Below are 24,363 nucleotides of genomic sequence, written 5' to 3'. Positions count from 1 at the left end.
ACGATACCACTACGGGGAGGTCCACAAATCGAATATGGGAACAGGTCAGATCACGGCAACAAGAAGAATGCTCCAATTTTGTGTTCGTAGAGCGAGAATATTTGGAGAACAGGAGGAATGTCTACAAGTTGTCTCTAAGATACAACCTTCTCGGAAAGTAAATTGAACAAATTTCAAGCTTTACACTTATTTACAAGGCAAAAACAAAAAAGGATCAAGCATTCTCTTGTGGTCCTCCTCCGTGGCGGTGCTGTATAAGGCACTGTGCTTTGGACTCCGACTGCGGGATGGCATGGGTTCGAGTCCGCTTGGGTTCAGTCTCTGTGTTATCGGCCTGTGTATAGGATCGTTGGTAACCCACCACCGTGAGAAAATTGGGGAGCTACGAGTGAATAGCGTAATCCGGTCTGGGAAATCTATAACGGCTGGGGGTTCGACGTGCTGACCCCACGTCACCCCATTACTGGTTGAAGAACTCCACACCTCTAGGTAGGATCGTGGGAGGGAGACTGGCAGTCGGGAGATAGACCAAGGCCCATCGAGGGCTTTCGCGCCATGGGTTATTCTCTTCTGGGGGGGATGACACTTCGAAGTCTATATTTCAAGAAAACTTTAGTGCACGACCCTGCCTGTTACACTTGAATCTCTGAAGATGCGAGTGACGTTAGTTCCAGAAAGCTCCGAAACATTTCGACGTTCCGAGAAAATCTCGTAATTATAAAAAGCGCCTTGGAGATCATGGAGATGAAACATTGCGGGGAAAAATCTTACATCTAAGCAACAGAGAAATCACGGTTAAAAACAGACCCGTGATCAGATTTCATCCCGTGTGAGCGGAAGATCTGAGGAGAGACCCAGATCAAGGAGGACAAGAAGGCCTTGGATGAGCCTTTGAGAGCAGGTAGCGAAACCTTTGAAAGGATATTCCAAAGGATTCCTCCTCGAGAGAAGATGATTCGGCCACTTCAAAGGAAGATCCGGGTACTTTCCACAAGACGCGCGACCCTCAAGACTCATATCGTGATGATTATGAAACGTCGTAGCATGAGCAGTTCAACTGCATCGGTTTGAAGTCTACTGAAGTATGCTCGGAGGAAAATCGTCGAACTTTCATGGTGCAGGTTAGAGCTGAACGTCTGATGACTTTCAAAATAATATTCCTGTAAGAAAGGTTGCGGCGGGCTCTAGGGTGGGAGAAACATATTCACGTGAGTTCTGCTTCAAAAATCACGGTTATTATAGCTTTTGAGAGCGGGAAAGCGACCAATCCAGCAGCAGCCTATAGAACGAGGTGCGCGTACTACTTCCTTCCGCCACGTCGTAACTCTCGGCGGCACCGCCGTTGTCTGGTTGGTCTGCTGCGTATTCCCCGCTCCCCACTTCTCTTGCCAGCATGTAGAGCGCACGTCGTAAGATTGGACGAGAGCTATAGCAGGGAAGAGTTTCATCAATATCTTCATGTGATATTAAAATCAATGACATTTTGAATTATCTTTGCGAATTGTGGCTAGTAATATCCGAAATAACTATTTTCAACGTTTTAACATAAATTACTGTTCGGCACACAATATGTATATTTTAATTATTTTTACACATAATTTCGATATTTTCAAATATTTTCCGACATATGACCTATATTATTACTATTGCTACATTTTCCCATTCTTGTGTTAAATACCAAAGGTTTGTTGCCTCCCCAATGGCGAAGTGGTAGCGTCGCCGCCTTGTAATCAACGGGCCTGGGCTTCAATACCCGGTGGAGGCACATAGTGGTTCGGATTCCAATTTAAACTAGGCCCAGTCACCAATTTGAAAACCAATTTCTAATCCTTATATTTTCTTCCCATTGCGGATCGAAGAAAAGTAGGACGGGAATTTGCCAAGTAGCAGGACAAATGAATAAAGTTTGTTTTCGAGACCAAATTATGCACAGGCAGGCTAAACGGGACTGGACGTACAGTTTAACGTTGGATCCGAATCACTGCGTGTCTCCACTGGCGATCGAATCCTTGGAAGAATATGAGGATGAAAGAAGGAAAATACACAGATAAAAAAATGAGGCTTCCTGCATAAAGTAGGAAGTCTCTCTCCCCCTGGGATTAGGGGATCTATATTAGGATCTTGATGAAACCTTTGCAGCATAGCTACTTGATTAACGCTATTACAGCTAGTCACAATGCGAGCAATGCCGAATCCCCTCCCCCGAACTGGGGTTGCCAATTGACTTCGGTTGCAGTGATGTCATGAAGACAGTAATTGCGTCATTCTGTGTACCTTGCATCTGTGCAAATGATACACGCATCGAACACAGGGGACCGGTGCAAGAGTGTTTATTCTAATTCAACAGGGTGAGTCGAAATTCGCTAACCACTTAACATGCATTTAAGACGCACAAACTGAAAATATTCACACTGTTATTTTGATCTTTTTATCCAATCTTTACCATGGACCACTCCGATAGAATAACAGTAACTCTGTCGCCCTGCAATCCACTGATTCGGGGTTCGATTCCACGGTGTTTATAATCCTACTGTAGGTCCAGTTCCGATAAGCTTATCTGAGCATAAAAATAACTTAAATCTTCCCTTGCCACACTTTTTTCGGCGTCTTCGTAATCTATTCGACATTCACTCTCGCCGTCATGATTAGTCTAAGCAGGTAGAATAGCGACGTAAAATAGAAATAAAACTTTATTATTATTTGTACTGGATCTTTAGTTTTAACGTTTCGGGGCCAACTGCTGATTGCACTGGAACTGTTTTGTTCGTCTTTTAAAAATTGTGAAATGGGTTTTCAGTCCAGACAAAACGCTTCTATTTTTGTTTAACGGTGCTGGTACATTGGTTTGCCTGCAGAAAAAGGACAAATCACGTCTATAGAGATGTTAGCGAAAAAAAAAACATGGATATCAAAATGCATTCATGAATATGGATACATTGAAAAAGGGGGGAAATGAACTTTATTCCCGCTTTCAGTACCATCTATGTTATGCATCCATAAAAAAACCAATTCCTCTGAAAACAAATATGGATTTTCTCCTAATGTAGCCAAAAGATTCGACTTGCCAAACCTAGTATTTCATTACTAGCGTAATAACCCCATACTAACAACATTTCCAACATCATGGACATTATTCCAACAATATTATTCTATCGGGGCACTGAAAAAGACGAACGATCTGTCTGTTAATAAATGTCAATATCGGTAACTCGAATGTGAAAAAAAACTGTTTTGAAGTGGGATTCGGCCCACTGTGCACAGTACCTCCACCAGGAATGGAACCCGGAACTTCTCGATTACAAAGTGACAGCGTTACAACTACGCCATCGGGGAAAGCTTCGTGCGTCATTGAAATGTCAGCAATTTAAACACTCAAAGCTGAACGTTATAAAATACCAGTTGCGACTTCAGTAGACATATTACAGCAAAACAGCTGCCATTCATGATAACTGATCATTTCACGAAAATCGAGACTTGTTGATGCGTGGTTCTTAAGCCTTTCTTCCACCGGAGGCAACATCCATCTCGATATGCAAGGACGGGTCTTTCCACGAGTTACCGGCAAAGAGAGAGAAGCGTATAGAAAAACCGGAACTGCCGTGATTTTTCAACATGATGGTGCTCAGCCTCATTCCATTCACCGATCGACGTCCTCTCAATGCAAGGCATCACGACGATGAATTGGAAGGGCTCCAGTAATCTGACTCCTGAAAGGAGCGCTGCTCGCGGGCGACCGGCTTCTTTATGGGAGAGATACAGCAGACGTCAATACCAGGAGCCGTCAGTGATCAGACTCAGCATGCTTATAAATGTTCGGTGGTGATACTTTTCCATGTTACTTATAATACAGGGTGCGACAATGATCTGTCGATTTTAAACACTCCGCACTTAAGATAAAATAATACACAAAACATACGTAATTAAGGCAAAATGAACTACTTTATTCATTGAAGAAGAAATAAAAGAACATACAGATGCAATCCTTATATTTTTATTTATTTGAAAATAGCATTAATAAGATGATATCCATTTTGTTCCACACACACTGCCTGCTTTTGGGTAGGAATTCGAGCCATCTCTTGCCGGATCCAATATTTCAATTCATTGAGGGGCGTGGGGGTTGGTTGGAAGACTTTTGATTTCAAACACCCCAGACAAAATAATCACACGCGGACAGATAGGGTGATGTGGCTGAGCAAGAAATATCCCCGTTGATTTTGTAATACGTTTTTACAGCGAATACGCGCTGTGCTCTGTTCCACTCCATCAGAACTGAATGGTAAAAGGGGGGGGGGGGGAGGGATGGCGGTAGTCACGTATTATATCTGACGCAACAACTAAATTAGGTACATTGAGTGGAGCAAAATCGCCCGCATCATTGCCGCACCCTGTACTTCCCTATGACAATCCCAACGCAGCATGCCAGTGTGTCCATGGAAAAGTAGCGGATTGTGGTAAAGGTATTAATGGTAGTAGGATCTTCCCTGCGTGTATGCCATTTTTCTTTACTTCTTCTTTCCAAATTCACCTGCACTTCACCAGTCACTGTCACCCCAGTGTGGCCGACGGTTCCAGGTTCGAGTCTTGGCGTGAGCATGGGTGTTCCTTTGCTAGTGTTGTTCTACATAGAATCATCACTCGTGTATCCTCGTGAATGTCACAGTCGTCAACTGTGCTGTATAGTGGAAAACATGCAGGTTACAGCGTGAATGAAATGTGTTCTCATTGGCTGCTCCGAACCAAGAAGTCAATATCGAAATAGAACACTTTCTAGTTGACAAACCCAGCAACCCAGCGGGACAGAAAGTATGATATTTGGTTCAACTCTAGCTCAGTGAGACGGACTTCTAAGAGAAAACAGCCACTGAGACTGAAGAGTGGGTAAGAAGCGACAAGAATCTGAGAACTGTATGACCACCTAAATGATCGCGCATGCGCATCGTGCGAAACTTTAGAAATGACCCTCGTATAGAGCGACCACAAGGGAAAAAACCTTGGACGAAAAGTCCCCGCGCAGCTCTCCCTTCTTCCGTTCAGCTCGGGATATAAGGAAGCATGGTCCACTCTCCCCCTCCTCTCCTAGAGGAAGTACGGTGCACAGGAATCGCGGGTGCGCGCTTTTTTTTTTATTTTGTTTGTGGCTCCAATATAGTTGTCCCATAACAAAAAATACACTTTGTTTGAAATTGACAAATTGCACATTTTACGTGATTCTAACGGTTATAAAATCACAGGCAAGTATTAGGCGCATCCAGAAAGTAAGTTTAAAACTCGCCCACAGGTGGCAGGCCATGCGTATTGAAACCGGTTTTGTGCATGCGTGGGAGGCACATGCCCTGGCTAGTGAATGTCCTAGAAGACGCTTCCCGAAAGTCCTCAGTAGCGTCGCGGCAGCGAAGAAACATGGCGGCTCTTATTCCATCTACCGCCGCGTGCTAAGTTTGTTCGGTGATCAAGTTCTTGAACGCACAAAACATACAGCCGATCGAAATTCATAGTCAGATGTATGGGCCAGACGTCATGAACAAGCAGATGGTGCGTCGTTGGTGCAGGACATTTACTGAAGGCCGGCAAAATGTGCATGACGACGAGTGCAGTGGGCCGCCCTCGGCCGTTATGGACGAGCTTGCGGAGAAGGTGCAGCAGCGCATATTGGAGAATCATCCATCGTACAGCCCGGATCTCGCTCCCAGTGATTACGACCTGTTCTTGCACCTGAAAAAGTTCCTGTCCGGTCAACATTTTCACATCTTCGAAGAGGTCACACAGTGGTTCGGCGTCCAGGCGGCAGACTTCTACGACGCAGGTATACAGAAGTTGGTCCCACGCTATGACAAGTGCCTGAATTCCGGCGGGAATTATGTTGACAAGTAACTGGACAAGTGCTGTATTGAATGCAATAATGTTTCCTTTTTGTGCACGACCCCAGGGAAACTTAATTTCTGGATGCGCCTAATATATATCGAATTTTTTGCATTCCCTTCCCGACTACACTCCATCCCGTAAACCTCTGGAGCAAGGGCAGGAGGGGAGGGGAGTGAGCAGAGCGAAGCAGTCACTTTTCTCCAACCACAGAATCTATACAAGTGGAAGAGGTACATTCTATCCCCGGAATCTCTGGAGCGAGCGAACGTAAACAAGTCTGCGCAAGGGACTCAAAAGGGCTCGGCCAATGAGAGGGGTAGTGAATGCCATTTGTAAAAACTCTCACTGCTTCCCTCCGAACCAAACTCCGCCAACTCTACCGATATGCGCGGCCTTGCTCCACATATTCCCGGGACAGAGTATACGTACCACACGCCTACAAATCCCGAGCGACACTATTCTTCATTGTATGCGCATTACTTTCCCAGTCGCAATCACCGCACGGTCCACCGACCGCATCGAGAATCGGCGAAGGGAAAGTCCCTCTCGAAACACCTCCATCCATTTTCCTCTCGGAAAGTCCCAGAGTTCCCGAGGAATCGAATCCTTTCGCGATACGGCTGACTTGTCTGAAGACGGCCGAAGGTTCTCTCGCGTGTCCTGGAGGAACGGAGGTGGCCACGTTATTACAAAGCAGCTTCCGTTGGCACTGGCCCCAATTACGTTTCTCGCCTCCAGTACAGCCATCGTACAGCGCCTTGAATAACTGTGGAAAACGGCACAGTTCTGCGCGCTCCGGCTGGTTCCACTCGAAAATGATACCGCTAGAGGCGCTGGTGTTGGATCCGGTGCTTGGTATTCGTCTGCTTATAATGGAAGTAATTGTAGTTTTCGCTGCAACGACTGATTCTTTTACATGAAGCATTTCTGTGAATGTGATAATTGCTATGATATTTGGTACAGTGGTCGCGAAGATATTAACGAACATTCTAGACAGTCGACCACGTCCTGTTATCGTCATACTTTCGTTAATAATACGGGAGAAAAAATACGCGTGGAATGCTCTTGGCAACTAAAATTTGGGTACGAATTAGGTTCATTATTATTATCATCATCATCATTTCTTGTAAAGATATAGCTACACACTGAAGCATTTTGATATTTACTGCCTCTCTTTTTCCGCTTTAAACTAATCGCGGCGATGATGATAATGATGATTCCATGAAACGACAAGGGTAACCCCACAAAACTTTCTTAGTGTCATCGACATGAGTGTAAGGAAACTTCCAAACCAATGGGACAAGCGACACGGGATGTTCACTCTGTCACACTAGTGACACACACTTCCAGACTGTAAAATAGCATTCATTGCACATGAGGGTCCAAACAGCAAACGACACGTTCATATGGCGTATCCGCGTGCTACTTGTTACTTCGGTCGGAAAGCTCCTTAAAGAAAGGGTGCTCAGACAGAAGCGCCGCGCTACAGGGGGAGTTCCCAATTAGTGACAAGCGACATGGTGCCTTCAGTCTATTTGCAAGCGTTCGCTGCTAATTGTGCGAACAACAGATAGACGACACGACAAACCGCACATTACAACAACAGATCTAGGCGACACGATAAGCCACACGTGTCGCTTTGTCGCTTCTGCGTCGCTCAAACTGGGCCATTTCCTCAATAGCTTGCAACATGTTGCCGTGGTTTGTTGTTCGCGCATGCGCGATGCAATGAGTGTCTCGCTTTAGGGAGATTGCGCAGCAGGACCCGTGTCGCTTTGGTGTGAAATCCTCGTATCGTTTGTCGCGTGTCGCTTTGGTGTAAAATCTCCTTGAGGATACGGTGCAGTCAGAGCTTGTGTCCCTACTGTTCGAAAGGCTGCATTGATTACGGACTGCTCGCTTCCAAGCGACACTTGTGGTTTGTCTCCTCGGTATGAAATCTCTCTCAGGATACTATTTATATTCTAATAACATAGAAAAATAACACTCTAGTACACAATCCAACACCTGACGTCCGGAATCACTTTGCGATGTTTCTTGTTGTGTTACGCATGCTATTTATTTATTAATTTTATTTTACTTTTCTTTACAAATTAATGTCATTTCGTGACTGCAAATCACTCCACAAATATAACTGTTTCCATCAATTCACGTACCGCCTTTCAATACAAACAAATCTACATAATATATTCCAAAAACTAACAAAGCCGCATTACTTTCATAAGAAAATTAGCACCGACATTGATCGCACTGCCATCTATGTTTCTCATCCGTCTGGGGAACCAATTTCTTGGGTCGTTTTGCACACTACGTTATTCAAGGCGCTGTACCTCCAGTAAGGCGAACTTTCCAAAAATTCAAGGGCACAAACAGATGTTTTCTCTGTTTCAATCTTATGTATTACCGCCCCTCACCACCCATACACATACAAATATATTAAAAATATATAAAGGGTCTGTGTGATTCAATTCTAATTCAATTAAACGGTGCACGTATTTAAAATATGTAATTTAAGGTTCGGAGTTTATATTTGCCATTTCACATACTCAGATTCGAAATACATCTACAAACACAAGTCACGAATTTTACGAAATATAGTAATATACAAAAAAAAGTTAATTGTGTAAATATTTCAAACTCAAATTTAACTAATAAACTTCAAGATATCATATCTTTCACTAATCTTCCGTCTGTGAGATAGATTGTTCTGCAAAGGACATCAACAAAGTAAAGGGATTGAGAGAATTCTGTTTTATTTTCCACGCAGCCAGGTTTTCTTTTCCTTCCTCGATAAAAATAAAAGCTAAACTGTGAAACATTTATAAATATGTATAAAATCGTTGAGACTTGTATTAATAAAAGTTGCAATTTTTCACGTCTATGGAGAAAAATCACGCATAATTTCCGAGCCAATAATTCACGCAGAATTCTCGGGATTAAAGGAATTCCCGGTGAGTAGCCACCCTATTAACTTACAAGTCCAATCAACGACGACGGTCTTTTTTCGATTCACTACACCAGGAGCTTGCCCAGAACTTTCCATCTGGGGTGTAAATTCCTGTCTAGGGGTTTGTTACGGCAAATTTAGAGCCAAATTGAGCATAAATTGAGCCTTTGTGAAAATTTAAGGGAATTTTGGGGCTGACAGAGGTGTGCGGATAAATCACTGCACCATGTACTACACAGTATAGAGCCGACCACCACAGACAAGAATAAAGGCAAAATTATTGAAGGAGAGAGAGACTGCGTCAGTGGAGTAGAAGGAAGACACGAAGAAACAGTGAGAAATTAAAGAATAGGGGCGAAAACTAGAATACCAATCCAAAATATTACAAGAAAGACAAAAAAAAGTTTTCATTATGTATACAGAAGAGATTAGATATGAAAGACAAAACAGGTCGCGGGAGAAAATATAGCAGATTGGAAGACAAGAGGCAGATCACAAATCAGCTACGAGGATATTTAGAAAAGATTGGACAAAGAAGAAGGCAGATACGGAGAAGATTGGGTGAGGATACAAAGGAGTTGAGGACGTGGAAGGAGAAGGGAAAGACACAGAGAAATGAAGAGATTGGGTGGAGACAAGAACGAGTGGAGGGAGTGGACAGCGAAGAAGGCAATGTCATGCCTGAAACTAAGGCTGCACAGGCATAGTGATCCGTAAAGTGCTTCGAGTATGGTTCATTCCATAACGTTAAGTGGAGAATGACGTAGAACAAAGCAGTTCTCCCACTGTTTTGATGGCGGCTGAATTGCCATCGGCTCCCCTTACAGGTTCCAGCACTTTCTCTCGACAGGACGTGGCCAACCACCGACCGAGATAGCGTTTACGTAGTTCCTGCTTGAGCTATGAATTGCTTGGCATCTAGTTTAATTCACGGCATTTGTGTACCGAAATGAGAACATAACTATGCCATTTGGTCCTAATATCGTTCATCAGAAAACACACGAGCATGTTCAAGCAGATCGGCTGCCATGACAGAAGCTCTGGTGTTTCACTTATACAGGGTAGACTGCAACGTGAAGCTAAGCCTTCACTAAAGAAAAGAAATCTTGCTGTCGATTACATGCCAATCATACAAAATTGGTGAATTTTTGAATCCGAATTATGGAACTGGCATACACATAAGATCAAGGTTATTAGAAGTATAGAGGTAGGGTCAATCCGTTGTTTACTGGGATGAATTTCGTGTAAGCTATTTTTTTTTTTAAAAAAAATTCATTAATGTTCTGCATGGAAGAGTAACAAAGCTGTTCCTGTGGTTCAAGTGCTTCGGATCCCACTTTAAATTCTAGATCCAGCTCATATGTGCGTAAAGTGAACTTGGAACAACTTAAAATATAAAAATTCTCAATGGATTAATTACTACTCTCGAATTCGAAATTTTGTCCAAGATTAGATTACATTGCGATTATATTTTCATTATACATACTACATCTATTTTACCTGACATAATTTCGGCACACGTCTATGCCAGTTGGAAGTAAATGATCGTTGTTAGGAATTAATGAAACACTGGCTGATATTCTTAAAACTTATGTCTTGTACTGAAAAACAACTTGCATCAAGAATTGTCTATTGATTTTTACCATTACGTGGCTTGACTAGCGATAAGGAATATTAAAGGGATTTTAGAACAAAAAATGCCTTAACAATCACAATCTTCTTCTGATTGTACAATACGTACATGAGCCCTCCTCTGTTCTTTTGCTTTCGGCTTTGAATTTATTAAAATATGTTGCTTTAATTAATATTCTCAACCAGTTTCATTTTCCGTGTGATCGTAAATCCCTTTCCATAGGCTTGAATTAGTGGGTTAGGTCATTTAAGTTTGGTATTCTTAGAATCCAGGCGTTTCAAGTAGGTTAGAGTAGACTAGTTAAGTTCGTTGCATATTTGTACACTCTCACTATTGGCCTGAACGTGTGTGTGCACGCAAAATCTTTAATGAGAAAAAATGCTTTAAAAAACTCCAACCTATGACCACGGTAACTTGTGCAGCCAAATATTTACCATATTTATCGAAAATTAAAAATTTCTGCACATTACAAACGAGAATTGAGTTTTCAAAGTTTGCAATCTTATTTAAAACGAATTCCAATCTTTCTCTTTCCCAATCCTCCTGTACGTCAAATTTTCAAAAATTATCTTGAATACGGAACTCGAACACGTAAGTTTTTATTACATAGCAATTAACTGAGAATTTTTTCAAGGATTTACAGAAAGATTCAAATGTTTGATACAGTTTGATACAATTTGAAAAATAAAGGTAGATTATGCAGAACTGTAAAGTTTGGGTTTAACACTTATCACTGTCATTTACGTATTTTCAAATGTTCATGGAGGTGAAGTCAACATTCTGAATTAATAGAAAGGACGATTAGGTCAGAAAACTAAATATTACGCTTTTACAATGCGCTGTGTTAAATGTTGATTATACTGGACTAGTCCTGTGGCATCACAGAAACTGATTTGAAACTCGTAATATTTCGGAAACTCACTTACAGTTTTTGGCTTCAGATAAGTTGAATACAACGACGGGTATATATTATATATAACATGAAATAAAAACTAACTTCCCGATGTTAAAAACGAGCAATACGAGTTTTTTTCTAATATTTTATAATACGTATAAGCAAAAAATGTAATACATTTAATTTTGTGAAGTTTAGTAAATCACTTTATAAGGTTCATGTTTGTCGCGGACTAATCGCCTGTTACTTGTCCATAGTCTTGTAACTTGCAGTTGCAGTCCAACTGTTTGATGACTCCAGTATCTTGCACATTAGCTTTTCCACAGCCTACAGTACGCATCATAATATAGACATTGTTCTTGTTCTGGTGTTTAATATCTGCATATTGCAACACTGTCGTTCTGCACTTCACGTGACTGCACATTGAAGTGATACATTCGTTTGACCGGTTACACGTCATCGCACGCAAATATAGACATTGTACACGTCCATACTGGGGAAAAAACTTGCTGTCTGCAGAGACAATTCCAAATACATGAAATAGTGGAAGCGAAAAAGCAGGCTGGCTCGGTAGCTAGGTTTGTATAGCAATACTACGATATGCAAGAGACCCGGGTTCGAGTCCTGGCCCGCTGAAATTTGTACGTATTGCATTGTATGTTATTCTCACCTTCTTAGCAATTACGGTGCAGTCAAAACAAATATATGCTCTCAGTTTTAGTGGCTTTGGAAGAACCAAGTGTTAATTTTGGCACCACTCGTCTCAATGTTGATGCCAGCCATACAAATGTTTCCGACTTTACTACCATGCTAAATCATAACTTCCTTGAACAAGGGAATGGATACACACGGAAAGCTAAAGATACGAAAAGCAGATTAAAACGCTACAGTCACACACAGAGAATGAACGAAGAAAAACTACCACAGTGAACAAAGAACTAACGAAGTGTTTTCTGTGGAGTATAGCGTTTTATGGCATAAACCTGGACGCTACGAAGAAGTGAGGAAAAGCGACTAGAAACCTCAGACATACGACTATGGCCATCAATAGAGCTTGTGAAATGGACACGGTAAGAACTAAACTGCTCTGGTAAGAGCTGATGAAAGAAAAGCAATTCTGGAAGAAAAAGGAACTGGCTATGGAACTGCTCCAAGATGGAAGGAGGAATTGGGATTAGACTTACAGTTTAAAGTGGGACTGAATAACTATGTGTCGAGTCCGGGACGACATTACCACTACGCCATCGGGGAGGTTCTGACTGGTTAACTGGGAAAGAGCTGGGGGAAGAAGAAGATATCAGACGATAGATGATAAAACATTAAGTGGACCCTACGCTGACATGAAGCGTAAGGCAAAAGATCGAAGATCTGGAGATTGCAGTGAAAAACTGCCCACTGGGCAGAGAACAACGAAGGAACAAATACAAGTTGCAAAATACAGTCAAGAAAATTGTTCAAAGAAGGAGTGTAGTGATGCAGAAGCTTTGTCGACCCTAGAAAAGTATGCGGAACAACAACTCATGATGACGACTGCCATGTAAGTGTCTTTTGTCTTTCGATGAGAAGAAAGGAAACTTGTCCATCTACCGCGGTACGCTGTTGATATGGAAATGCCACTCCGGTGCTTACCGTCCTTGAAACTCCTCGCAATCCTTATGCGAAGACATCAACGGCATCAGCTACAAGATCCTCAACATTTACCAGGAACTTCAATTGACTTAAACAGTCATTATGAACCGTCAAACGCACACACAATATTTAATGAGGGCTGGTGTAAAAAACAAGGAGCAACTCGCGCCATTTCACTCAGACACCTATTTGAAATCTGCATGATATATGGACAGAAATGAAAGCCGAGTCACTACCATAACACCAGGGAGTTCCGCGATAGAATATTCAGCAATTTCCCATCGGAGACAGAACAGGACAAAAAAAGTTTACGGCCCTTAAAAACAGGAGGGACAATTTTTCATATTTATATTTGGCACGTTAATATTACTACTAGACATGCTTACTGAAAACAAAATGCTCCAGAGATGTGAGCTTTGCCCTTACCAAGGTAGCGATAATTCAGTGATGGTCTAACCTAGTTACATTCGACATTTTTCTCTTATTTTTTCCACAGATCATCAGAATGCTACACAATATAACATGCTAAAAGCGGAACAACAATCAGAATTTAATTGGAATGTGGTGTCTACCTTTATATGTCTAGCTCACTAATTACTGAATATACGGGGGAAAAGTTTAAAACAAAATGTTCTACTCGATTAAATGAAGGTTTCTTGTTACCGCAACGTTTATCGTAATTACAACTGTTTTCAAGTTATGAACCATTTTGGGATAACTGATCAAATTTGCAGATAGAAATTAAACTTCGGAAACCTATTTAATACCTGAACTACGTGAACGTCGGTGGTAACTTGTTAAAAGAGAGTTTAAGACAAGAAGGGGCATTGTAATTTCATACTTATGTATATGTATAGATACAGGCGCTGTGCATGTGTAGAATGAAGTCAGTATTCAAGATGGCGGCGAAATCTTAACTAGGGCTGATGGAAGCTTTTAGTGTAATATATTTGGAAACACTCTGAAGAATCAAACTTTGATTTTTTCGCGAGCATTATCTAGTTTTATTTTGAGAACCTTAACATTCACTAGGCGTCATGGTGAAAACATGGCTATCATGTTCAAAAGATGTGTAAAGTATTTTAAGCCACATAGTGTAATCAGGACCGGACACACGCCGTAAGTGGGATCCGAACAACCGTGTATTGTGCCTCCACCTGGGATCGAACGCGGTGCTCCTTGACTAGAAAAACGTATTAGCTTGTAAGCTCGCTCCATGCTATGATAGGCAACTCGGGGCCGAACCTACACTCTGGATCCGAACAGTTCACCGATGCATCCCATCCGGAATCGAGCACGGGATTCCTTGATTACAATGGGACGGCATTAGCCCCTACGCTACCACAGAGGCCCGAAAACCAGGCGACAAAAATGAAATATCAGCTTTTACTACAGGCACATACGTGTAATAATATACACAATATATGTTTCCACAGTGGCCGAGCAAACACTTCATGTAGATTGACCCTACACCCACCTTAAAAAGACACGCGCCGACAAAAAACTCCAAAACAGCAAGGTGTGCTGTCAGAGCACGGCAGTCGCTAATGGACCCCTAGGCATGAGTTGACGTGTAAAATAATTAAGGGAGAATTTGTTAACTGTCATGCGGAACGTAAAGTTCTGCCACGTGGACGTCGCTCCACGTGAGATGTCACTAATTTTAAACAGCAGCTAGGAATGGTCAAGCTCAATCATTTTATTCTATAACTTTTCTCTCTAAACTTAGGAACAGTGAACACCATATACGTGGCAGGGGGCGCGTAAACTTTCATTATTGGCCCAGTCTAGTTCGCTGAACTTTTTGACTCTAGGTGTAGTGCAGGTGTGTCCCGGCGTCAGGCTGGTGCAAGGAAATGACGTTCAATCAAGTACACGAATAGCGTGTTCAAGTTAAGAAGATTCTACAAATGACTGTTTGCTCCTTTACACGTTCATTTGATTAGTTAGCACGCACCACGCGATCATACACCATACAGTTGCAGAACGTATAGTGCAACGGTGCAGACACCAAATACACCACTTCACACAAATCAACGAAGTAGACGAGTCGGTGTACACCGTGTAACCAACTCGACGCGAGAGTGCAGAGAGAGTCGAGAAGTGCAGCGAACTAGTAGGGGCTATTTTCTAAAATGAGTCGTGGGCAACTCGCCTGCACTTGTGAAGCCCGGCGAGCGCTCCGTGTACAACTCGCCTGTACATTGCATCTCAAGGCCAGTGAGCAGCAGAGTACACAGGTGGGGTATTTACGAAAACGACGACGAGGGCTTCCCTACTCTGCACGAACGCCCCTCTTACAACGCTACAGTACCGCTGCTTGCTCTGCAGTCCGAGAGCGCTCTTCCACAATTACGACGGAATGACCAGACCTCTCAAAGCAGGATCCACATCTGTAGCCAAGTGCAGTGCGTGGTCGACTCACGACCTTGCAAGCGTGATACTCCTAGCCTGGCCATGTACGTTTATTTAGGTAGCATAGAAGCGACGTAAAATAACAATTACAGAAAAAAAAATTAAATCAAGAGTTGGAGCTTCGTCAAATGTGAAATACACAAAAGACTTCGACTTGTTTCTCTGGCTTCAAAGGGGAAGAAACAAGAACAAGAAACAAAAATAAACGAGCCTCACAATTCGCAACCGTAACAGAAACTTAGTGGCTACAGAGTTTTAATACGTCGAGCAAAAGCAGAAAAAAGGCCTCTCGGTTCTATAATAAATCACCCCGTTAGAAGAGATTATTCCTTTTGAAATACGAACGCAAGAGTCGTGGCTCTGTAGACTAGATCGGCGATTAAGAAACAAACCATGGTACATCCCTCTTCATATCTCAAGAACCAAGGAACTAATTTCACCTCACGACATGAATATCCATTATAAGTTTCGAGAAAAATGCGTCTTAAAAGTGTTTCTAATAAGTTGGAAAAAGCTAATTCACAGGGACTTTAACATTAATCACAGAGCAAGACACTGCAGTGCCCTAACGTGGCTGTGCATTTTGATCGCAAATTTCTTTCGAATTCAAATTATTATGAGTTACTGGATGTTAACTTCTTCAATGATTGATATATTTGTACTTCTCTTGTTTTACATAACTTTCCTACCTCTTCGGAAATGAAGGGCCGGCTGTAAAGGGCGATTTTTCGGACGACACACAAATGTTAACATCTCTTCCACGTAGTGCATCGTGGACTGTACTGTTCCAGAATAACGAGGCCTTGGCCTCTGGACTCACAGGTAGTATAATCTACTGTGGAGTCCGTGTTATATCCTTTTCTTTTCTTTTTTTAAGTTTTGTAAATCCACTTTATACACAGACGGACTAATCGGGACTGGACCTTCAAATTAAAGTCGGATAAGAACCACTATGTGCCTCACCGGGTATGGAACCTGGGAGCCCTTGATTACAAGGCGACGACGTTAGCACTATGTCTATGGCATAGGCCGTTGTGTTGTGTCTTATCCACGTGTGTTTGCGACTACCTTTCATCAATTTCATCTCATCACCATTCACCCACAATAAGGGGGGAATCCCCGAATGTATCCAAACCTCCACCCGCATACATTCGAGGGTATGCGCATGTCCCAGTGCCTCTGTGAAAAACTGGGACGGCAGTTGCTCGTTTTACGGTTTCCCCAGGGTTGTTACGCTCCATTGCTTTATTTGAAATTTGCATTTTACATAAATCTGGAAATAAAAATTTGACAATTACAATAATATTTAATAACATAATATATAACAAATATAATTTAGTATAATTACATTGGTATCAGTACAGTACAATGTTAATACATCTATACCTTTCATTTTTACATGAACCTTCCCTGGTAGATGGTAGACGAAACAGCTAATGAATGAAGTTCATCGAGGGTGCGATCAAGTTCATCTTCGAGTTCATTGAGCCTATCCATCGAACACTCATAGCTTGGCAAATGGAAATAGACATGCCAATTGGGGAGGGGGGGGGGGGTTGATGCCAAAAGAGAGAGAGAAAAAAAAGGTTTAAAAACCGGGATGCCAAGCCTCCACCACTTAAATCGTCTACTTTACCATATTGATAGACCACTTATTTCGGGAGAAATGAGATAAGGTCAGATGGAGTTTTACAGTTTACTCAGCTAAACAAATGAGAGTAGGAGGAGAAGGATAGGTGGCTGAGAGATGCGCCAGCACTTACCTCTGCTTCCTGGCGGCGTTACTGGCTGCTACTACCATTCATCCACCAACTGATTACAACTGAAATAAGGGTCTGGTGACATGGCACCCTTCGCTTAAATAGTAGCCAGTTCCGCTGTACTTAGCAACCTCCGTTTCCTGTGGAATTCTCCTCTGCAAGTCGGAGCATTCCAGGAGACGGAGGAAACCGGACGAGAAGTACACCAGGAAGCAAACGTTGCTCACCCGCATCCCTAGCCATCTACAATATGTTTAAAATACGATATAAGTATTGTGTGTATGTATGCATTGTTTAACAAATACCGGATTTCGGGATCCGAAATCTATAGTTTTGAGCTCACCCGCCCTGCATGTTACAATTTGCTTGTTACAAACAGTGCATAGGGAGCCAGAGAGCGACAGTAGATCAGCATGTTATTTAAGACCATTGATTTGAGTTATATTAATTCAGTTGGATGGGTATGCTTCACCTCAGAGGCTAGGTGATCCGCTGTCTGTCTCCAGCCCCCATATTTAGAAGATAGTTTGATGTGATTATGCGCGGTCAGTTCCCATTTGGAATTGTAGAATGTGTGTGGAAGAAAGTTACCTGCTGCCTTGTATATTTGTTTGCTGAAATGAATACACTTCAGCAGAATGCAGCATAGTAGACATGAATTATTGATTGATAAAATAGAGGTAGTACAATACAAAAGGTAAAAATTATTTGAAATACAAATGAATTTAATTTGGAATGAGATTTATGGATTAGAATTTATAAATTCATTGTATGATTTAGAGAATAACGTCGGAATACCGACGTTTGAATGGTAGCTGGTATGCCAGCTAGGTGTTGTGAGTTTGTTTTGAAGCCATTACTCTTTCCATTTAATCCTTATGTCTTACTCCTGGTAATCGGACGGGGCGAATTCTTCACCCACAGCCAAAAGTATCAGAAAAATGAAGTAAGAGGATGAGTGATGATTAAATGGAATCGATGAAGGGATACTCGCATATAAACAGCCGGAACTCGAATCTGGAAGTTTGAGGGGCGAGGTCGCTTTGATTTATGTTCGACTTGACTATTTCGAAGTTTCAAATTAAAAAGAAAGTTCAGATGCACACAATTAACTGTTGCCAATAAAAAGGCACATTATAGTTATATTTGAGAAAGAAACGAGCGACATATAACAATGTTTTTAAAAAGTGAAGCATGGGTTCCGAGTAAGGGCGGGAAGTTTCATATTTCGACAATTTTTATTCATCCTCATCGTGGCGACTAATCTATGGACATACAAAAGCGACGTAAAAAGTGTAACGTAAAAGTACAAAATACAAAAAAATAATAGTAAAAACCACACCATACTAAGTGCAATTCATCTCATAAAAGTAATTTTAATTTTTTTTTTTAGTACAAATTTTGAGGTAGGTAATATCACCTCGTCTAGAAATACTGTTTTATGTTTTATCTGTCATACATTTTCTTTCATGTTTCAGCTGTCACCTAAAAGTTATTTTTTAAATATATACTTTTCCCGTGCTGTGAAAGGGCGCTGTGGTTCAGACTGCAATGCAAGAGACCTCGGTTTGATTACTGATATGGGTGATCTTAGACAGGATTTCTTTCATCCATGGAATTCATAATCGGTTCTGGGTTCACAAAGCCTCTCGCCAATTGATCCTCGGTGTGTACAAGTGGACGGAGTATGGTGCTGATCACATCACCTCCTCTATAACCTCTTGGCGTCTTCATGCACGATTTTCTCATCGACTTCTCGATATTTTCATATTTCCTTCTCTAAAAACAACATCCGTCTACGTTAAAGTGCATGGTGAAAAGCAGTTGAAATGTCGAAACGAAAATAAACGCACGGATCATTTCCACGAAAAACGAAGATGGTTCTGGTGAGAATAAGATCTCGCGTAGGATCTTCCACAAACGTGTTTCTAACTTTTTCCCACAGCAAGCTTCGCATTGTGTTGGAACTTGATTGACAATTCAATGGTTAAGGATTTGCAGGGAATCCTTCGGAATAGCATTACCTCTCCTGGAGGGGGAAAGAAAGAGGAGCAAATCATCCGGAAGATTGGTTTCCCAGGGCAACGGAGAAGAGGAATGTGGCAGAATTCCTGAGCGCACGATACGAAACCCGATCGCCCGCTTCTCTCCAAATCCATGCAAAACCCGGAAAATAAGGGACCGGCAAATGGGTTCCACTCGATATCTCCCTCCTCCACTCAAAAATTTGTCTGAGGCCTGCTTCCCTTTCGTTTGTTCTGTTAGCATGCATGTCATTATTACGTGGAAAACGTTAGGAATAGAATCCTGGGCCTGGCGAAAGCCACAAATTCCCAGGCAGACATTGAAGTGTCCTGCTTAAAGCAACCAGGGTTCTAAAGGTTCTTAAATACAGTGTGTTTCAAAAATAAATAACACGATTTCAAATAATTATTTAATAATGAAAATGTGTTACAGTTACCCAACAAATTACGTAACACCTTGTTTCTTCAAATTGTCGATAGCAACGACGAAAGTTTTTTTTGCCACTGGTGGATCAATCTTGAAACGCACGCTGCACCGTAATTAAGGCCTCACTCTTGATTGATTTGAGAACACAAAACGCCTTTCGTTGCATAGACGCCATATTCTGAACGACTAAAGCTAGCGTCTACTTGGGCGCTACTAGTGGTATCTACCGGCAGCCATTTAAACTCTAGGCCACGGGGCTTCAAGTAGTGCAAGCTTCATTCGTTGGCGGTGCATGGTTGCAAAGGTATAAGGTTTAAAAATCATTCGGGTCATTCTTTTTTAAAACACACTGCAGCATGCAAAGTCCAATTTTCTCACATATAGGATAATCGGGAATGGACCTACAGTTTAACGTACGATCTGAACCACTATGTACCTCCACAGGGTATCTAACCCGGGATCCCTTGATTACAAGACGACAACGTTACCGATATGCCGCCCGAGAGGCCCTATTAAATATTACGAGTACAACAGCAAACGAGACATTTTCACCTTTCTCCTTAACTTATCAGGGTTAATGGTCGAAAGAAGGCCTTCCGGAGCGTTGCAATTATTGATCGATTGATTTCGTTTATTTTACTTCGTTTTTCTGCCACTTTTGGCTAATACCGAAGATGAGGATCAGTGATGATAGGATGAAATTGATGAAGAGACACTCGCAAAGAACACCCATGCCCATGCCGGGATTCGAACGTGGGACTCCCGAGATCGTATCGCTCTCTGCATTCCTTGCAATGACTAAAGCTGGAGCAATTGAGTCAATTCGAGAAAATGCTGGCTTATTATACTCAACGTGTGGCTACGATGATCGAGGCGAAGCCCCGGGTGCCTTCATGGCACGATGAAATGAACAGGGTATAACTTGAACTTTTCTTAGTGCGATATAAGATGGTCCATGACTCATATTCCACCATGAGGGTTTCAGCAAGAACATAAAAGGGTGCACCATTCCGAACGATCCATGTTAAGGTCACAAATATACCTTTGTATTGATAACATTCGAGCGTAAAAACAACGTTGATTGTTTCATGTGACGTCACCTTGAAGCATCTACAGTCATTACTGACAAGCTCGTGAGATTTCTGCCAGCTCGGGGACAAAGGCTGTTTTGTTGGGAAACAGCTTCCGTTGTTTCTGGCCCCATCAAGATCAAACCAAAATAAAAATGGTTCAGGTGACGGAGAAACCTTCCACTTCTGTAACTCAACGCTTCCTCTTTCGCGCAGCGTCCGAACTCTCATATTAAAGTCTCGCCAATTGATATGCAATCTTATCCCATATCGCCTCTTTAGCGGGCAAAAACATCTCTGGCATTACATATATTCTTTATTACGTGGATTATTCCACAAGACAAGACACGAAGATAACACCGATCCTTCTCCTAAGACAGAATGAACAAAGTGACGCTATTTTCTTCCGAGCTTCACTCTCTTGGTTACGTGTCCGTGGTACACAAAATAAAAACCGATGAAAACTAAACTCTAATGAGCACATTTACATATACTACTAAAAAAGCAATGCGTCTTCTCGACCACCTGTACAGATTCGCTGAAATCCAAAACATATAATCCTAGCTTATTTTTTAAATCTCTCATCTCCGCTATTCATTTATACGCGTACTGCTCTCCTATCTGAACCAAAGCTTCAAAAACTAATCTCCTCCGAATTGATTACGTCATCGACTCTTTCCTCGCCATTGCTTGCCATAGAATATATTCTCCGAGGCTGCTCCATAAAACATATACACGTGTATTATGTTTGTCTTGGATTAGCAGATATGACATTTCTGCATCAAATCATGAATGGTAAATTAATTCCGAATTTCTGATCACCAAATATTACCTACGAGTCCCCAAACGGCCAACTCGCAACATAAAGCTCTTTCAGAATCCCACCACACGGCTCTCCCTTCTACAGCGGTCTCTTTTCTACAAGCTTCCTCGCTCATATAACAACAACCTGCCTCCAAACGTTGACATATTCTTGCCAAAGCCCAGCTTCCGACAATTGTCAACAATGGATGTGTTAACTTTTAATTTTTTCTGTGCTATCTTGTTCTCTATTGTTTTGTTGGTTCCTGCTGTTACTGTTTCAGTATAAAATGCCCATTCAGTTCTATATCTGAAACTTTAAGTAAATAAATAAATAAATAAACATTTCAGCACCCACATTGCCTTCTATAGCGAACTGCTACAAGGAGAGAAATTATTAGAATTATCTTGCCAAGGCTCCTTTCTTAAATTCCTGTGGCGTGCAGAGAAGTTTTCCAATGAATAAATGAATGCCTGAAGACCCGACGAATAGATTAAGAACTGACGAAATTAAATGTTTCACTGTGATTTGTTAACTCACGATGGCTCAATTTTCAAAAAGTAATAAAAATCACGATAATGAAGTTGAATGACCTACTATAATTTTATTCTTCTTGATAATGGATTGATTCTCTTTCATCAGGTGGATATGGAAGCATGTTTGAAGGTTTCAGTGTATGCAATTCTGAACTCAACTTTGGAGTACTTCGCCAGTACAGAAGGAAAAGTACATACAGCAAAGGTTCACGCTTTGTTACGTTTATCCTCTTGATAGAGCATCTAAAAGACACTATTCGCATCAGTGTAGATGAGCATTCCTTATTAACAGTATCTAGGCTCAAATTACTCGTAAGAGCTAAGATACAATAAATTCTCTATGGTTAGTTGCACCGCGGTTTGCTTCGCTCCTGTACAGTACAAGCAGACCGCGACACACGTAAATACGTATTTACGCAAACCATCGTAAGTGCGGTGTACGTAAGTAAGACGACTGCTTTCTCCCAGTCCCAGTGAAGCTGTAATTTTCAAAGATCTTCATGATGACTAGTGGCAAGGAAGAATCCATTTGAAACTTCACATTTCCTTGGTTCCTTTTTTAAAAAAAATATTTATGGGTCTTTAAATAAGTCATAAATCAACACTAATGAATAGAACATAGGAAAGATTATACTACCACGCACTTGAATGCTTTTACTAAAAATTACTTCTCGCACCATTATACAGTCAGCATAAAATTACCGTTGTTAAGGAACCATTACAACAGACTCTAAATTTCCTACAACTTAAATTTCTCTTGGCAGACAAGTCAGGTAATGGAAAGAAACCAAGAAGCAACACACATGGTGCGAGGTTGCTTTTCAAGGATAGCCTTATGTTCAAAATGTTTTATATAAATTCCCTAAAACGGCAATTTCTTCTGATCGTATATTCTCGTATTGTATTTTTAAAACATTTGAATCATATATTATTCCTCCAAGTATGTTTAAATCAACAGCCTATACATGTAATTAGTACAAATTACCAATACAATTTAGCCATTGGCCAAGAGGTGATCCTGAGGTGCTTACATGACATATTAGTTTATTCCAAATATAGCTTATTCATCACAGAAAAGGCCAGTCTATACATAACTGTTGCATTATTTTTAAAATTGGTGTGACATTCATTGTTGTTTGCAACGGTTCACCTAGTCAAAAGCACTTGTCAAGTCTATAAATGTATCAGTTTGAGATGACGATAATAATAGAAATAAATAATAATAAAAGGCTCCACAACCTTAACTTCGCCATGTAAAACAAGACGAAATAAATAAATAAATGAAATATTAGTAACAATAAAATACTTACTCAGGATGCTTGTCGAAGAGAATGGGCAGGTACTCGTCCACAGGGACCATGTTCTGCAGGGGCTGGGCAGCCAGCAGCTTTCGAGCGCCGCTCTGAGACAGGAGGTAGCCGAGCGTCCAGTAGGAATATCCCGCCCACACCAGCTGCTGCGATCCGCTCACCCAAGGCTCGTCAGACTCTTCCAGGCGTTTGCGACCCAGGTAGCTGCAGGTCAAAGCATCGGAGTGGTTACCACACAATAGACACTTTGTTTCCGCTACCATGTGCCATGCAGTCTACATGCACTGTCTACATGCGTACAACTTCCAAGAAAGGCTAGAGAAATAGAACGACCACAGGTCGTAATGATTTTATCATCAGGTGGCTACTCTAGAACCATGATAAAATTCAAGTATAATTCCCGGTTTTCAAGGCGAAATTTCCAAAAATTCAAGGGTACAAACACATACGTACATTTAAAATATGTATAATTTAAGGTGCAGAGTTTATATTTGCCGTTTCACATACTCAGATTCGAAATACAAGGGCTGATTTTTAAGTAGTGGCAACTATGATACAGCGACGGCGTGCAACGGAGCCAGGCAATGTCATTTATACCAAAGGTTATAGTGGAAAAGGTTTAACTTGGAACTCTTGCCGCCAAACAGATCTATCCGTTTGTCACGTGGGTGTTTTCATCCATTGGCAGAAGCATTGGAGAAAGCACGTGCTTTGTTCTCGGCCTACCAGGGGTCGCCCTGTGAAAGTTGGTTTAGTGGAAAGGTCAGTGCTTGTGGCTCGGAATTCATAGGCGAACAATTTACGAACTGTACAGAGATAAGAACATACGAGATGAGACGCCTGCGGACCAGCGGCCAACCCAATGTTTATTTAGATGAAACATGGGTCAATGCACATCACACTAAAAATAAAGTCTGGGTTGAAAAAGAGGGGGATGTTCCATTAAAAGTGCCTCTAGGCAAAGGACAAAGTATTATAGTAGTTCATGCCGGTTCTTCGAGAGGGTTTATAAACAATGCTCTTTTGGTTTTTCGATCGCGTTCCACGAAA

The 24,363-nt window shown here is 41.6% G+C and overlaps 1 protein-coding gene across 2 annotated transcripts in view; it reads right to left on the bottom strand.

The window, feature by feature from the left end:
- The window catches only part of LOC145987597 (glycosyltransferase 25 family member), a 575,666-nt gene that overhangs the window by 1,993 nt on the left and 549,310 nt on the right, over positions 1–24,363 (bottom strand). The window contains exon 9 of one of the 2 annotated variants that reach the window (XM_083121956.1): positions 23,314–23,517. The exons of the other annotated variant lie outside the window; for it this stretch is intronic. Coding sequence (XP_082978082.1) covers positions 23,314–23,517 — 204 coding nt within the window. The remainder of the gene's footprint in view (positions 1–23,313; positions 23,518–24,363) is intronic. 2 annotated transcript variants of the gene reach the window in all.

This window comes from Lepisma saccharinum, chromosome 5, assembly GCF_977018435.1.
Source record: "Lepisma saccharinum chromosome 5, izLepSacc3.1, whole genome shotgun sequence".
NCBI classification, from domain to species: domain Eukaryota; kingdom Metazoa; phylum Arthropoda; class Insecta; order Zygentoma; family Lepismatidae; genus Lepisma; species Lepisma saccharinum.
Note: the sequence above shows the minus strand (reverse complement) of the source record. Positions and strands in the feature narration are given on the sequence as shown.